Source organism: Bombyx mandarina, chromosome 12 (assembly GCF_030267445.1).
Source record: "Bombyx mandarina strain Sakado chromosome 12, ASM3026744v2".
In the NCBI taxonomy this organism is placed as follows: Eukaryota; Metazoa; Arthropoda; class Insecta; order Lepidoptera; family Bombycidae; genus Bombyx; species Bombyx mandarina.
In genome coordinates this window covers 16,838,253-16,854,298 of record NC_143219.1, presented here as the reverse complement: position 1 = coordinate 16,854,298, position 16,046 = coordinate 16,838,253, and the positions used below count along the sequence as shown (strand labels likewise).

The following is a 16,046-nucleotide window of genomic DNA, read 5'->3' as shown; positions in this document are numbered from 1 at the left end:
TTGCCTTTGTAGGCAGACGAGCATACGGCCCACCTGATGGTGAGTGGTTACCGTCGCCCATGGACTTCAGCAATGCCAGGGCAGAGCCAAGCTGCTGCCTACCACTTAATACTCTCCACAAGCCTCGTTTGAAGACACATGGACATGTCATAGCGCCCGGGAAACACCGTGGAGGGGAGCTCATTCCATAGCCGGATGGTACGTGGCAAAAAAGATCTCTGGAAACGCACTGTGGATGACCGCAGTGGCTCCAGGTAGTATGGATGAACTCTACTCCGGTGGCGGGCGGTGCGATGGTAAAAACGAGGCGCTGGTAGTTGAAAAAGTGTCCCCCTGTAAACAGCAAATTTAAGTTCAAAAATTCACTGAAATAGCGCTAGTGTAGGAAGTGGAAATGGTATGAATATAGCAGCTTTAAACAGAGTGAGTGAACTGAGTGAAGAGTGAAGTAAGGAACAACATCTCACTGCATTAAAAAATGTCCGTTGAAAGGGAGCCAATTAAGGTAGCACCATAGGAACAAAGCTTTTTAAAATAGCGCCTTAGACTACCTTTTTTTATTGCCCTTGTAGGCTGACGAGCATATAGCCCACCTGATGGCGAGTGGTTACCGTCGCCCGTGAACGTCACCAATGCCAAGGGCAGAACCAAGCTGCTGCCTACCGTTAAGTACTATCCACAAGCCTCGTTTGAAAAAGGACATCATAGCGCTCGGGAAACAGCGTGCAGGTGAGCACATTCCAAAGCCAGATGGGATGTGACAAAAAAGATCTTTAGAAACGCACTTTGGATAAACGCAGTGGTTCTAGGTAGTATGGATGAACACTATTCCAGTGACGACCGGTGTGATAGTAAAAACGGGATGATGGGATCATCTGAAACAATTTCACAGAGCAATACCCATGGAACATACCGTATTAAATACAAAGAAAACCTGAGGTCTCTCCCCAGAACCCAGAGGTTCCAAACGATCCGTGAGAACAGGATTATCGACAATCCGGCCCTCCTTTTCTGTGAAATTTCACTTCAATACATTCCAGCACACTTCATTCTGTTTGAAACTGCTTTAAAAATATTTCCACTTCCTACTCTAGCGCTATGCCGGTGTTTCTTCCAACAATAATTTGCTGTTTACAGGTGGACATTTTTCAACTTGTCCCCTATACAAGATGGTGCTCCTTACTCCTTATCTCTACCATTTATAGGAAAAACAGTAGCAAGGCACTTTTGTAATTTTTCAGTCGTTCAAAAACATTACAAATTCAGATTAAGTTTGTATACTTCCAAAGACTAAATCTTTCGCAGCACTGGCGAAATGAACCTGTTAAAGTAATATGTAGTGTAGTTTATAATAAGATTGTTCTATTAAAACTTCATAGATTTACAGTTCTATAATTACACAGAAAGGACCTAAGAAATAAAAGTTAAGTAAAATCTAAAGTCAGCTGTGGAGCCGTTAGTCGCACTCAAAGTAAAACTTTAACTTTAAATTATAGCACTTACATAAGAATTTGTGGATATTTCACGATTTGTAACATCATTACTAACAAAATTACATGGAAATACTCGTAAATTAAATTATGGAAGTATTATTATTCCAACACTTGAATATACGATAAAAAAGAAAAAAATATTTTGATCTAGCTCTTGGCTATCAGGGCTTGGCTATCTACCTACCAGCTGTATATCGATAAAGGCAAGAAGTTACTATTCATAGCCATAACATTACCTATTAGACATGTGGCTAATTATCAATACACCAATAATTCTTTAAAACACGGTTTCTCAATTTTAATGTATATATATACTAAACTTATAAATTTTAACAATATATTTGACGAAAGGTAACACAAATTTGAAATAGTGCGTTTATGCTAACTATCAAGCTTTCGTTGAAAATTGGCCACCATTCATAATATGTTTATGATCTGTGGAAATATAAAACTGAAACTGAAAGATATAGGTGGACCTCGGGAACGCGAGGTTTATTTTGTCCATTTAGTGTTTCTTCAGGTTTAAATGTGTAAGAACGGTGGTTTATTAACGGTTTGGTATCTGTGAAAGTGCACTAATGTGGGAAAATGAAACAAAGCCCTTGGATAACTTCTCTGGATCCTCCACAAAGTCCACTGAAAAAATCTCAGTAAACGACCACCATTTTACTGAGATTAAATTTCATCCCATTTCATTTAATTTCATCCCAGTTGATTAGTGTCTCAAATTCTTCATTTCATTTCACCCCATTCATTTCATTTCATTCATAAAAATATCCCATATGATTTCATTTCATCTCATTTCAATTCATTTCACTTCATGTCATGCCATGTTTCATATTAATCAGTTTAATTTCATTTCATAATATCATATTTCATAAAAAAAATAGATTACAAAAGATTAGGCTGTATGGTGTGATACCTTTACCTTTCTATTTGGAAAAATAAAACTACTACTACTAAAATAATGACGTTTGACAGTTTTGTTTCAGAACGAACGCCTCGTCAGCCAATATTAACCATTATTCCGTTCGCGGCAGCCATCATTGATCTTGTTGAACAGAAAAATGGCGAAAGTCAGAATTGCCGCCGTCGTCACATGTATGCCGGTTAAATTGCAAAAAACTGATGTCAGTTACTTAATGTTTACTCGTACTATTCCATAAGCTTAAGGATCAGGCGATCATAAAATAGCCGTACGTTTAATAGCAGTTCCCAGCGTAGCATTCGATGTCAGCGGTTCCTAGAAAAAGATGGCTAAATTCGATTCATCGATCACAGATGAGGTTAGTATTGTTCAATTTTATTTTTAACACTTGCCGTTCAGCCAAAATATTACATGTCATGGTAGCACGACGTAATTTGCCGGTGACCAAGTATTGTATCGGCGTAATCAATTTGCTTTGTTCGGCACATCCACGTGCCTTCCGCCATTTGGCAGTTTTATCGTTGAATTTACATAAAATGTAACACATTTGACAGATTAAATAATCGCTTTAAACTTAAATTTCTTCGTATTAAACAGTAACACGTGTGGAAAATACAAAAATACCGAATGAGAAGAGTTGGTGGCGTGGTCGAGAGAACTGTTTCCTTGTTCCGGCAACGCGGTGCTCCCAACCAATGACTGAGTTCGTCGAAGGCTGGGTTGTCGCGCAGGTGCTTGGTGAAGGCGCCTATGGAGAGTGAGTTCTCATCTATCCGCTATCTAGATGCTGGATTCATCTTAACCACTCACGATCACGACAGCTCAGTATCAGCTGATTTGAGTATATACAGTATAAGACCAGAACCAGAAAAGTATTACTTTTATATAAGGGTGTATGTGCAATAAATAACAAAATAGTTTAGATAATCCTGATTTAAATTCACTACAAAATACTTAGCAATTAACAATATTTTTTATAGTCACTGTGTTGACAGTTTTATACAGTCTTTATAAGCATTTGGAGGTGCTGATGTTCTTTATTGTGTTATTCATTTACTGAATCCCAGTCACCACAAGATGAATGTTTGGTGAGACATTGTTGTCTGAAGACCTTAGTCAGTCTCGTAAACTACAATCTTTGATAGAAACTGATAAATTATAATATTGTCAGGAGGATATTACTTTTCCCACTGTAATGGAAAAATAAGCTAAGTACCTGAAGATTGAGAAGAAACTGAAAAGAAAAATTCAAAAAATGAAAATGAAAAACTGATCACTTCATAAAAAAAAGAAAATTGAAATTGAGCCTAAAATTATTAATACTTTGATATGTAACACTTCTATATATTTAGTTTATATTTATTTAGTTTGATAGAAAATCATGTAGCCCATTGGATGCTAAAATCCAACTTTAGGCCACAAACTTAAAATGACTTCTAGGGCATACCTTACCTTATTATATAAGCTCAAAGTCCATGTCGAATCTAATGTATCCTTCACAGTAAGATCGCATTCTTATATATATATATATATATATCTATAGACAGTGCAGTAGTGTTCTGTTACCTCCAGTATTTTATTGCTTTCAATAGCAAGTGTGCTTAGCTTAAAGATGCAGTGTAGATCATGAGCATTGGTTATCATAGGCTACATCTTCACAGGATCAGGATATCATTCACCCAGATCAACAATATTAATGGCACAGCTAAGTACCTACTAAAGAGGTGGTAGTGAAGTTATATGGATTTGATAAATAAGTTGGACTTCAATGAGTAGTTGAATAATGAACAAAGGACGGGTTAGGGTTCGGCTGCTGGTGCACGGCGCGTCGGGCGCGGCGGTGGCGGTGAAGGCGGCCCAGGGCTCGGGCGGCGCGCGGGAGGCAGCCCTGCAGCGCGCGCTGCGGCACCCCCACGTGCTGCGCTGCTTGGGCGAGCGCACGCATCTGCAACATCACTACGTGTTCCTGGAGTACGCGCAGGGCGGCGAGCTCTTCGACAGAATCGGTGAGTGCCTCTCCCCCCCCGACCCCCTTCGCCTCAGCCGGCTCGGCAGAACGTGACCGCGTTTTTTACTCTACACAGGCCGTTGACGCATTCGATCAGCTTATTGTGCATTTTTTGCGACCTGTTTCTTTTAACTCAAGATTGATCAAAATTATAATTTACTAGATGCCAGTCTATTTGTTTGAATAAATTAAAACTGAGCAAATGTCACTTTCATGTGACTTTTTATGAAATACAAATTAAAAGAAAGTATGACTATCTATTGCAGTTGTTTTTATTATCACATTCTATAATCATTATATATATTGTTAATGTTTACATATTATTTTAAGCTTTTGTAGTTTCCTACATTAAAAATACTTTTACCCATCAAAATATGCATGTAAATAAAAATGAGAATGTTCACATTATGTTTGTGCTCTGTATTTCTAAGAGATTCATTTGATTATGACAAAACCCCAGTAAGGGGTATTACAGTACCACAAAGGCCTGAAAGGTATGCGGGTAGTTTAAAAAGTTTTATTTTTGATATGATTAGCGAGTCACAGCAGCTGGGACCGGGTGCCACTAACTTGAAATATTGGTATCTCAACAATATGTAGAAAACCCATTTTTAAAAATAAAAACAATTGTAATTAAAATTTTACAACATGTCGTATTTAACTGAATAACAATATTAATAATAATATATGTTGATATGAATATGAGTATTGTATTGGATTGGTAGGCTCCCGCACCTCTACTAGCATAATATAACAATCCATTGGATAAGTTAAATGCTGTCGCTTTTGTAAGTTCAAGAGAGCACATGATAATATTTGATATGAGCATTCTCTAAAATCGATTACAAAATTTTGATAGAGAATGATACGACACAAGCTGCAAAAAAAAACAACAAATGTACGTAATGGACACAGTGTCTATAAGAGTAAGTACCACAAAATGATTTAAGTGATCGCAGTTGAAAATTTTGATGTAAAGAGGGCATATTAGTCGTTACAACACATCTGAATAGCTAGAGGCGGACCATAAAGCAGTTTGAACCCATTGGAATGAGTCTCCATATACAGAAAATTGCCTTGAAGATTGCCCACGCAAGCTTAATGAAGAGACCAAATGAATTGTGTCCTTGTTTGACATTTTCCATTGAAATGTATTAAAATCGAACCTTTGTGATTGATCACTGGTAATGTAAACTGGATTACCTACCACAAACACATGGCAGACACATGCCACTCGACAAATAGAGCGTTCGGAATTCTTTCGGTAGTCTTAGGTTAACATCTGAAAACCAACAATTCTTAACTAATGGGATTATATGGGATACTCTACCTACAAAGTGGCACATATATATTAAAATATTTAAAATGCAAGTAGACCCCCGGTCTATAGAGCTGTTTCAGATTTGTGTAAATTCTTTTCGGTCTGGTTTTTGCTGATAGAAAAACTTTAATTCTGTACTGCCCATATTTCGCTTTCGTCCTACACAACTACGATACAAATTACCCAGAATTTGTAAATAAACACACACAAAATATCTTTTTGACCTATGATATATGTATTTATATTTTTCATAATGACAAATCAGTATTGTCGAAATAATAATTTCATAATGACAAATCAGTAATTGTCTCGAAATTCTATCATAAGTGAACATGTATAATATAAAATAACAGAAACAGAAGAAATTGCATTCCTTGGATTTTGAAGAAAGCTTCGATTTTCTTTATTTTTGAAGTTATACTTCTTCAGGCGCGTTATGAAAAATTGATGAGAGTGAAATTTTACGATGCGCGCGCACCGTGACACAAAATTAACAGAATGAAGTTGCCCACTAAATCGCTCATTACAATACGACCGACGTAACTTGGCGAGTCTGAATATAGCCGCAGGTGAACTTTCCGAACCGTACCGAGAATTACCGAATTTATACGATGTCAAGAAAAAGGATGTCCAATATGCGTGTTTGAGGATGTTGTTTAATCGTTTTTTTTTTCAAATTGATTATAATTTAAATAAAAAAAATAGAAATAAATTTATAAATAAAGTATAACTTCTTACACGCGTACATAAGTACACGCACCCTTTTTTTTAATGTTTTCAATCTGAATCCAATGCCAGTACTAGGTAGGTGATGCTCGAATAAATCATTAATCAAGACATATTATCTTTTGAATATTTGAATATTCAAAAAAAAAATTGCTTAAGGGATGAAGACTTTCATTGTCAAAATTATAAACACGATCTGCCCGGTCGACAGAGCCCGACGTAGGCATGGACAGCGACACTGCTCGGCGCTACTGGCGCGAGACGCTGAGCGGCCTGGAGTACCTGCACGCGCGCGGCGTGGCGCACCGCGACATCAAGCCCGAGAACCTGCTGCTCGACCACCACGACCGCGTCAAGATCTCCGACTTTGGCCTGGCCACCGTGTTCCGGCACGGCGGCCGCGAGCGCATGCTGTCCCGCGTGTGCGGCACCCCGCCCTACGCCGCGCCCGAGGTGCTGTCGGCCGCCCAGCGCCCCTACCGCGCCGCGCCCGCCGACCTGTGGTCCGCCGCCGTCGTGCTCGTCGCCATGCTCGCCGGCGGTACGTACCCGCCCCGCCCCGCCCTCACCCCCGCCCCCCGCAGCAGCGCGCCGAGGGTCGCGGGCCGTCTCTTTGGTATCCTAGCTGTAGGCGTGCGCGGCCCTAAAGTTATGGTACCGAAGTTACGGCTCGTGACGTATCAGTCGACGCCCGGCCCGGCGACTTCGTCGTGCGCTCGTGTGGTAAGTTGGAAGAAATTTATAGCTATTGAATAAGAAAACCTGTATCAGTTGATTAACACGTGTTTGTTGTCTTTTTAAAACTAGAACAGAGTAGTGTCTCCTCATGTTTAGTTGGGCAATTAGGGCATCCGAGCGCAAGAAAATAAACGCATTTGAAATGTGTTGTTGGAGACGAATGCTCCGAATTCCGTGGACAGTCAAGAGGACAAATCTATTCTAGATCAACTTCGCATCCGAGTCAGGCTCTCAACAATCTGTTACCAGAGGATCCTCAGCTACTTCGGTCACATTGTCCGCCGACAGTCAGATAGCTTGGACAAAGTGATTGTGACGGGCCAACTAGAAGGAAAGAGACCCCGCAGCCGATCACCTAGCCGCTGGTGTCATTAAATAACCGCCCTAACTGTGCTGCCAGTCGCAACCGCCATTCGGGAAGCTGAGGACCGGCTGGAGCGGAAACAGCTCACGAGACAAGCCCCGGTCAGGTTTCAGGGACACGACCTTCAGTAATGAAGAATGCCGGGAGCAGCGCCCTGCGCGAGCCCGCACTGCTGCTGTGTAAAGCACAAGTCTTTGTCCAGACGTGACGTACGGCTTCGCTGTACGTTTTAGATACTAACTTGGCTTTACTCTCGACTGATTCCAATATTGACCACCGCTCGAAAAGTCGATCCCTAGAATCCCCAAGAGGTTCTGAAGGTTTTAGGGAATATGCAGTGGAATTTCGGCGCCATATTAAAAAGAATCCTTCCCCATCGCCAATCAGCTGGTCATCGTTAAGGCGGTACCCCTGGAGCTACATGTTAATTACCCGCTCAAGAATCGTGTCCTCATGTTCGTAAACTATTTTGTATTATTGTGCGATAACACTATTTGTAATATGTATCAATTAACGTCTGGTTGAGGGAGATTATAGAACGGGATGATGACGTTATCGTTAAATGACGTATACAGAATTGCCGTGGGAGCGTGCGTCGCATTCGGACGCGCGGTACGCGGCGTGGGTGGCGGGCGCGGCGGACGGGGCGGGCGCGGCGGACTCGGCGAGGGCGGGCGCGGCGGACTCGGCGAGGGCGGGCGCGCCGTGGCACAAGCTGCCGCTGCGGTGCGCGTCGCTACTGCGTGCGGCACTGCACCCCGACCCCGCGCGGCGCCCCGCTCTGGCCGACGTGCTCGCGCACCCCTGGACCACGGACCGCACCTCAGGTCGGTACCCACCTCCGTCTAACGGTAGTAATGCGCAACTACATATAAATTTGAAAATTTGTTTTTACTCAATTATACATAAATGGCTAAATAGGTTAGATGAAAAGTAAATTTTGTTCAAAGATAGTGTTATAGTCTGGGTAACATCAACACATGCGGTTGTACCTGTTAGTGGTGCTGTAGTAAAGTATCTACTGTCGACTGGTAGTCGCTGGGCGCAGTGTCACACGAGCAACTGTACCCCGGGACAACTGAACATGTTTCATCATTCTGGATCCCGCCCAGTCCGGCTCGTCTAGTGCTATATGAATCTAATACATGAATGTGTCATATTCCTTTAATCGGTATTTATACGCGCTGTCTGTGCGATCTGAGAATGTTTTGTGACAATGACATCTTCCGACAGGTGGCGCGACCTTATGTTTAACAATTGAGTGTTTTTGAGACGCAGAGTAAGGCACGGCGGCTCCACCGGTAGTTACTCATAAGGTTCCACAATGGAGTTCTGAACCTATGATTGGGTAACAAACAAATTAGAAACTAGGACATTGACTAAATTCTATTTACTTGAGTTCATATTACAAGTAATCGCAGTAGACGTTACTACTTACTGTTATTTAATCGTTTTGCTGTGTGGAACTCGTCGCCGCGGGAGACGGAGGCGGGCGGCCGCCTCAGGTACTAGGTGACTCTGAGTGGTGCCGGTCTCAGAGCCGCCTCGTGCCTCAGCGCGGCCTCCGCCGACACGTCCGCCGCACTCGCCGCACCCGCCGCGCCTGCCGCACCCGCCGCGCCTGCCGCACCCGCCGCGCCTGCCGCATTCGCCGTCGGGCGCGCTGCGACGCTTTGGCGATTTAGCTCCGTGACATCATTCCGTTCATAAAGCTAGATTACCAAAGCATCGCGTCGCGCCGTCTCAACGCCACTGCCGCCGTACGGGAGGAGATCGTTCGACACCGGGGGGTACTGATTCTTAGGACCATAAAGTAATCCCGGGCAGTTTCCGGATAGTAAGCGGGGCTGGTTTCTCAGGACCTTTGAGGGAGGAACCTCGCGCGTGGTGCTCGCAGCCGTCCTGCGGCCCGGGGCCCGCCTCGCCCGACGAGCTGTCGCAGGACGACATGGAGGCGCTGCTGTGGCACTCGCAGCCCGCGCACGCCGACGAGCTCGTGGTGGAGGCGGCCGTGTCGCAGCGGCTGGTGCGGCGCCGGACGCGCGTGTGGCTGCGCTGCGGCGCGCGCGAGGCGCTGGCGGCGCTGGAGGAGGCGGCGCGGGCGGCGGGGCTGGCGGTGCGGGCGCTGCACGTGCGCGTGCGCGTGCTGGCGGCCGCCGAGCTGCGCGTGCGCGCGTGGGCCGCGCCGCTGCCGCCGGGCCACGAGGCGCGCGCCGTGCTGGAGTTCCGCCGGTCGCGAGGATGCGGGCTGCAGTTCAAGCGCTGCTTCCTGCGGCTCCGCGCGGCGCTGCAGCCGCTGGCCGCGCCCGCGCCCGCGCTGGGGCCCGCGCTGCCGCTCGCCGAGCCCATGCTGCAGGACGCGGCCCCGGGGCCCGCAGATTGAACCTGATGTGTGCGTCAGTTGTGATTTGAACCAAAAATTCTGTGCCTTGCAAAGTTTTATATTTGTGATATTTCAGTACATTGATTTTTTTATAATAAAGATAGATGTTGAATAAACGTCGTTTTCATTAAATGATCACTCCGTAAACGAGCTCCATACGGATCGTGCTAATGGCGCGTTGCGTCGCCCGCACCGGGTCGCGCCGCGCACTCGCACGTTTGTACACAGACACGTGCTGGACGATATTGTTTTAACTGTTTGTAGTAGGAAAGATTTAAAACATGTACATGCACTCAAGACCGCGAGTTCACCTGAAGAGCCGGCGCTGCGCCACTATATTCAGTGCTATACATGAGGCCCGTCGCGCTGCGGGGCGGCTGACTCGGCCCTGAGCGTTAATTATAATTACAAAGAATCCTTGGTTCAGCTACGTTTCGACGGAGTGACTGTAGAGGCGTCCTTCCGGGGCCCGCTCGGGGAACTCGTCGCCGCGACGACCACATCTACCGAACTAGTATAACCTTACTGATTATGTTGAGAAACTTAGCGTGTTTAGTAATTTAACTTAGCGTAAACTCTCATTCTTTTTTATTTTGGATTGCTTTCTTGGGCAGACGAAGATGTGCCCATCAGAGGGTAAGTAGTCATCGTCGTTTATGGACGGTGTCAATACCAGGGTCAACGCCAAGCGGCTGCCCGCCCCCGGGGGCGCCTTAAACATCGTTGGAAGAAAGACATTTCACAGCGCCAAGGAAACGTGGAGGGAAGGTCATGCCAAGCCACTTTGGGGGTTCATACTCCTGAAATTGGATTGAAAAATATTTTTATGTCAACGTATAGACCACGTAATCGAAACTTCGATCCAAGGTAAGTGATACGACCTTCAAGTTTCATCGGGGCTCTGGTACAAACTTTTATTTTTTTATTTTTTTATTGCTTAGATGGGTGGACGAGCTCACAGCCCACCTGGTGTTAAGTGGTTACTGGAGCCCATAGACATCTACAACGTAAATACGCCACCCACCTTGAGATATCAGTTCTAAGGTCTCAAGTATAGTTACAACGGCTGCCCCACCCTTCAAACCGAAACGCATTACTGCTTCACGGCAGAAATAGGCAGGGTGGTGGTACCTACCCGCGCGGACTCACAAGAGGTCCTACCACCAGTAATTACGCAAATTATAATTTTGCGGGTTTGATTTTTATTACACGATGTTATTCCTTCACCGTGGAAGTCAATCGTGAACATTTGTTGAGTACGTATTTCATTACAAAAATTGACACCCGCCTGAGATTCGAACATCGGTGCATCGCTCAACACGAATGCATCGGACGTCTTATCCGTTAGGCCACGACGACTTGCAGCAGGATGTTGCGGGGACGTCCCACCGTCGGGTTCATGGAAGTGCTGTTCGCGCCACGCTCCCAGGAACCTTCATGGGTATTTCTCTCTCTTTCTATCGCGAGCAGAAATTATACATGTTTCATTTCATCGAGGGTTCATTTCCGGGTCGAAGTGAAAATTTCTGAAGTGTTCTATTCCATTCTGATTGAAAGTGCAACAATCGAAAGAAATGACGTCTTTTAGCACGCTTTTTAGCGTCATGTGTAAGGTAACAGAATCTTTAAACATAATTTTGACCCCCTTCAAAACGTCAGATTAACTCGAAATTTGCAATACTTATCAAAGACCGAGTTCAATACGTATTTCAAACAGACCCGTTATTTACTTTCGGCAGTCGAAATAACAAATTCATTTGGGCGCCTTCTTTTTTTTACTTAGCAAATTTGGAAACTGTTTTATTTGCCATAATGAAAAGTTACACAGAATACTGAACATGAATGAATAATCTATGATACCTACTTTTTTTTCCTACCTAAGTTATCCTTGAGAGGCTATTTCAGCGTAACCTTAACTAGTAGGTGAGCTCACGGGGCTCAAACCTGACGATGTTGCTAACACAAACCCTAGCAAGAGCCATGCTCCGCAGAATCTACCACCGGATCGGAAACGCGACCCATTGAGAAGATCCAGCGAGAAACTCAGTGGGCTGTGTCTGTGGGTTAGTTTTCTCGTCAAACCCTTCGTCACAAGCGACGGGTTCGACGAGAACGATGACCGGCTATGATACATAATGCTACTTAAACTATAAAATGAAAAATAAATAATAGTTTTAAAAAAAAAAACTAAAAAACATGTTTTTATAGAAAATCCAGCTAGAAAATAAAAAATAATATTATTGTTAAAATAAACGTGAGGTGCTTTTTAAGATATTAATAAAATACTATGATATTATCATGTCTGTCAATAAGATATTTAAACTATTGCTACGTTGGTAAGATCAACGCAATCTATCGGCAAATAGCAGAAACGAACATCGAAAGGTCTAGGAAGATCGAGAACGCTAAGTACAGCGCCATCTATTATCAAATAGCGTAAACACGTGTCGAAACTACACGACCGTTCAGGAATGTTCTGATAATTCGAGATGTCGTATCGACTATAAAATCGTTGCAGAGATGACACGAAGTCACCACTTCGATAAAGCGGCACGACACGAGAACCCTCTCATCGTGGCCGCCGGTAACTACATTCCCGATCCTGCGGACAGAATGGAAAGCAGTCGACGTCGCCCAAAACACGTCATCTCGGATCCTCCCGATCCACTAACGGTGCTTCTAGGTACTTCAAGCACCGGTCACCGTTCTCGTCGAACCCGTCGCTTGCGACGAAGGGCTCGACGAGTAAATTAACTCTCAGACACAGCCCACTAAGTTTCTCGCCGGATCTTCTCAGTGGGTCGCGTTTCCGATCCGGTGGTAGATTCTGCGAAGCACGGCTCTTGCTAGGGTTCGTGTTAGCAACGTCATCAGGTTTGAGCCCCGTGAGCTCACCTACTAAAGTTAGAGTTACGCTGAAATAGCCTCTCATAGCTCTCAGCTTAGGTAGGAAAAAAAAAAAAAAGCACGAAGTCAGTTAGTAATCGGAACTACTCGAAACGAAACTAAACGGATCACCTGAAACGAAGCGGAAGAAGCTAGTTACGAATTGTAAAGTGCTCTGTAAGTGTTCTAAGTGTTAAATAGTGTTTTAATCCGTACTTCGGTGAAATTTTTATTTATCGCGAAGCCCAGCGCGTAACACTATTGACGCCCCGCACCTCACAAATCTCAAATTTGTTTTCTAAATTTTTTGGATTTTCTATAAAAGCTTCCTTTTTAGTGTTCATCCTTTGTGTAAATATGAGTGACAATTGTCGCACAAAACAAATGCGTCATGATAATCGGCTTATCGTTGCCACCGTTGACTACTCCCTAAATCCTGAGCACGCAGGAGCCAGTCACCGTCGACGCCCTAGACACGTCCTTACGGATCCATCAGATACAATAACTCTTGCATTAGACGCCTTCAGCTCTAACACTAGGAGCAGTCTTAGGGACCCGGTAACCGTACTCCTTGAACTCGACAAAGAGTTCGACGCGCAACCTAACCCATGCATCGGCTCGCTGAGTTTCTCGCCAGATCTTCTCAGCGGGTCGCGATTCCAGTGCGGTAGTACTCGTAGATTCATTCGCGAAGCAGCTACTCTTGAGAAGATAGGTCTCCTTCGGAGGCGCTCAGGCAGCTGTTAGCCAATCCCATCCCCCTGGCTGAGCTATTGCTCGCCCACCTGTCTTGGTGAAACTGGAAAGGCCTCCGGGCCACCAGTGATCCTTTAAAAAAAAACATTGGAAAAGTGAGTCTTATTTACTGTTGCTATGGGAGTATGGAAGGTAATGACAACTAGCAGATCAACGTGGCGCTCACGGTCCACCGAGTAGTAAGTGGTTGCCGGAGCCTATATACATCAGTGTGCTTAGTGCATAGTAGGAGGTGGTGGATCTTGGAGACTAACGCTCACCACCAAGAGTGGTTGGGGTCCAGAACCATTGACCTCCCGGGTCGGACTGCCTACGATTTCGCCTTGGCCTACGGCTTCTCCCAGCTGGTGACACAGCCCACCCGTGTCCCAGATATCGATGGGCACGAGCCTTCTCTGTTGGACCTTCTGCTGACCACGGATCCGGCCGGATAAAGTGTGGTGGTCGACGCTCCGATTGGATCGTCTGATCACTGTCTTATCCGTGCTGCCGTACCACTCTCTCGTCCTGGTCGTCGAACGACGACCGGGTATCGAAGAGTTTGGCGGTATATGTCAGCAGATCGGGATGGATTGCGTGAATTTTACGCATCCTACCCATGGGGGCGGTTCTGCTTTTCTTCTGCTGATCCTAACGTCTGTGCGGACCGTCTTAAAGACGTGGTGCTCCAGGTGATGGAATTGCTTATTCCCTCTTCTGAAGTGCCCGTTGGGGGTCGCGGCAGACCCTGGTATAACAATGCCAGCAGGGATGCTGCACACCTCAAGCTGTCCGCATACGTGGCATGGGATGATGCCAGGAGGCGTCGGGATCCTAACATCTCAGAGGAAAGGCGGAAATATAACGCCGCTTCCAGGTCCTACAAGAAGTTTTTTGCTTTATAAAGCACAAGTCCGGCCTCGCGTGGAGTACTGCTCCCATCTCTGGGCCGGGGCTCCCAAATACCAGCTTCTTCCATTTGACTCCATACAGAGGAGGGCCGTTCGGATTGTCGATAATCCCATTCTCACGGATCGTTTGGAACCTCTGGGTCTGCGGAGGGACTTCGGTTCCCTCTGTATTTTGTACCGTATGTTCCATGGGGAGTGCTCTGAGGAATTGTTCGAGATGATACCGGCATCTCGTTTTTACCGTCGCACCGCCCGCCACCGGAGTAGAGTTCATCCATACTACCTGGAGCCACTGCGGTCATCCACAGTGCGTTTCCAGAGGTCTTTTTTGCCACATACCATCCGGCTATTGAATGAGCTCCCCTCCACGGTGTTTCCCGAGCGCTATGACATGTCCTTCTTCAAACGACGCTTGTGGAGAGTATTAAGCGGTAGGCAGCGGCTTGGCTCTGCCCCTGGCATTGCTGAAGTCCATGGGCGACGGTAACCACTCACCATCAGGTGGGCCGTATGCTCGTCTGCCTACAAGGGCAATAAAAAAAAAAAAATGTAATTGCCAAGGCGAACTCGGAGCACGTTGCTAGAGTTGGCGAGCTATCCCTCTGGGAGCCGTGCTTTTTGGGCGCTCGCCAAAGCTGCAGAAGGAAACTTTTGCAGGTTTAGTCTCCCACCACTGCGCAAGTCCGATTACACTCTGGCCCACAGTGCGAAAGAGAAGGCTGACCTTCTGTTCAAATTCTTCGCCTCGAACTCGACTGTGGACGACAGGGGTGCCACACCACCGAACATCCTGCCGGAAATCTGCTTCACACAGTGTGCAGTCAGGCGGGAGCTCCGACTCCTGGACGCCCATAAGTCGAGTGGGCCAGATGGCATCTCCGCAGTGGTTCTGAAAAAGTGCGCCCCTGAGCTGACGCCTGCGTTAACGCGTTTGTAACGCCTCTCTTATTGCACTAACAGGGTTCCGTCTTCACGGAAGACCGCCCACGTCCACCCTATCCCCAAGAAGGGTGACCGGTCGGACCCATCGAGCTATAGGCCTATCGCGATAACTTCCTTGCTTTCCAAGGTGATGGAGCGAATAATAAATACACAACTCCTGAAGTATCTTGAAGATCGCCAGCTGATCAATTACCGACAGTACGATTTCCGTCACAGTCGTTCAGCTGGCGATCTTCTTGTATACCTTACTCACAGGTGGGCTGAAGCCTTGGAGAGCAAAGGCGAGGCTCTTGCTGTGAGCCTTGATATCGCGTAGGCCTTCGACAGGGTCTGGCATAGGGCGCTTCTGTCGAAGCTACCATCTTACGGAATCCCCGAGGATCTCTGCAAGTGGATCGCTAACTTTCTGGATGGGCGGAGCATCACGGTCGTTGTAGACGGTGACTGTTCTGATACCATGACCATTAATGCTGGTGTTCCACAAGGTTCGGTGCTCTCCCCCACGCTTTTCATCCTGTATATCAATGACATGCTGTCTATTGATGGCATGCATTGCTATGCGGACGATAGCACGAGGAATGCGCGATATATCGGTCATCAGGGTCTTTCTC

General features: G+C 45.7%; 1 protein-coding gene across 2 annotated transcripts; it reads left to right on the top strand.

Moving 5' to 3' along the window:
- Positions 1-2,494: 2,494 nt before the first annotated feature.
- grp (serine/threonine-protein kinase grp) lies at positions 2,495-10,077 on the top strand. 2 transcript variants are annotated; one of them, XM_089732170.1, is made up of 7 exons: positions 2,495-2,779; positions 3,019-3,178; positions 4,225-4,427; positions 6,688-7,017; positions 8,154-8,228; positions 8,262-8,405; positions 9,438-10,077. In XM_089732170.1, exons 2-7 carry the CDS (start codon positions 3,117-3,119, stop codon positions 9,959-9,961), a joined length of 1,338 nt encoding a protein of 445 aa, XP_089588296.1. In that variant the 5' UTR covers positions 2,495-2,779; positions 3,019-3,116; the 3' UTR covers positions 9,962-10,077. The 2 variants fall into 2 exon arrangements, with proteins under 2 accessions (XP_089588296.1, XP_089588295.1); XM_089732169.1 differs by having other exon boundaries at positions 8,154-8,405.
- The last annotated feature ends 5,969 nt before the right edge of the window (positions 10,078-16,046 follow it).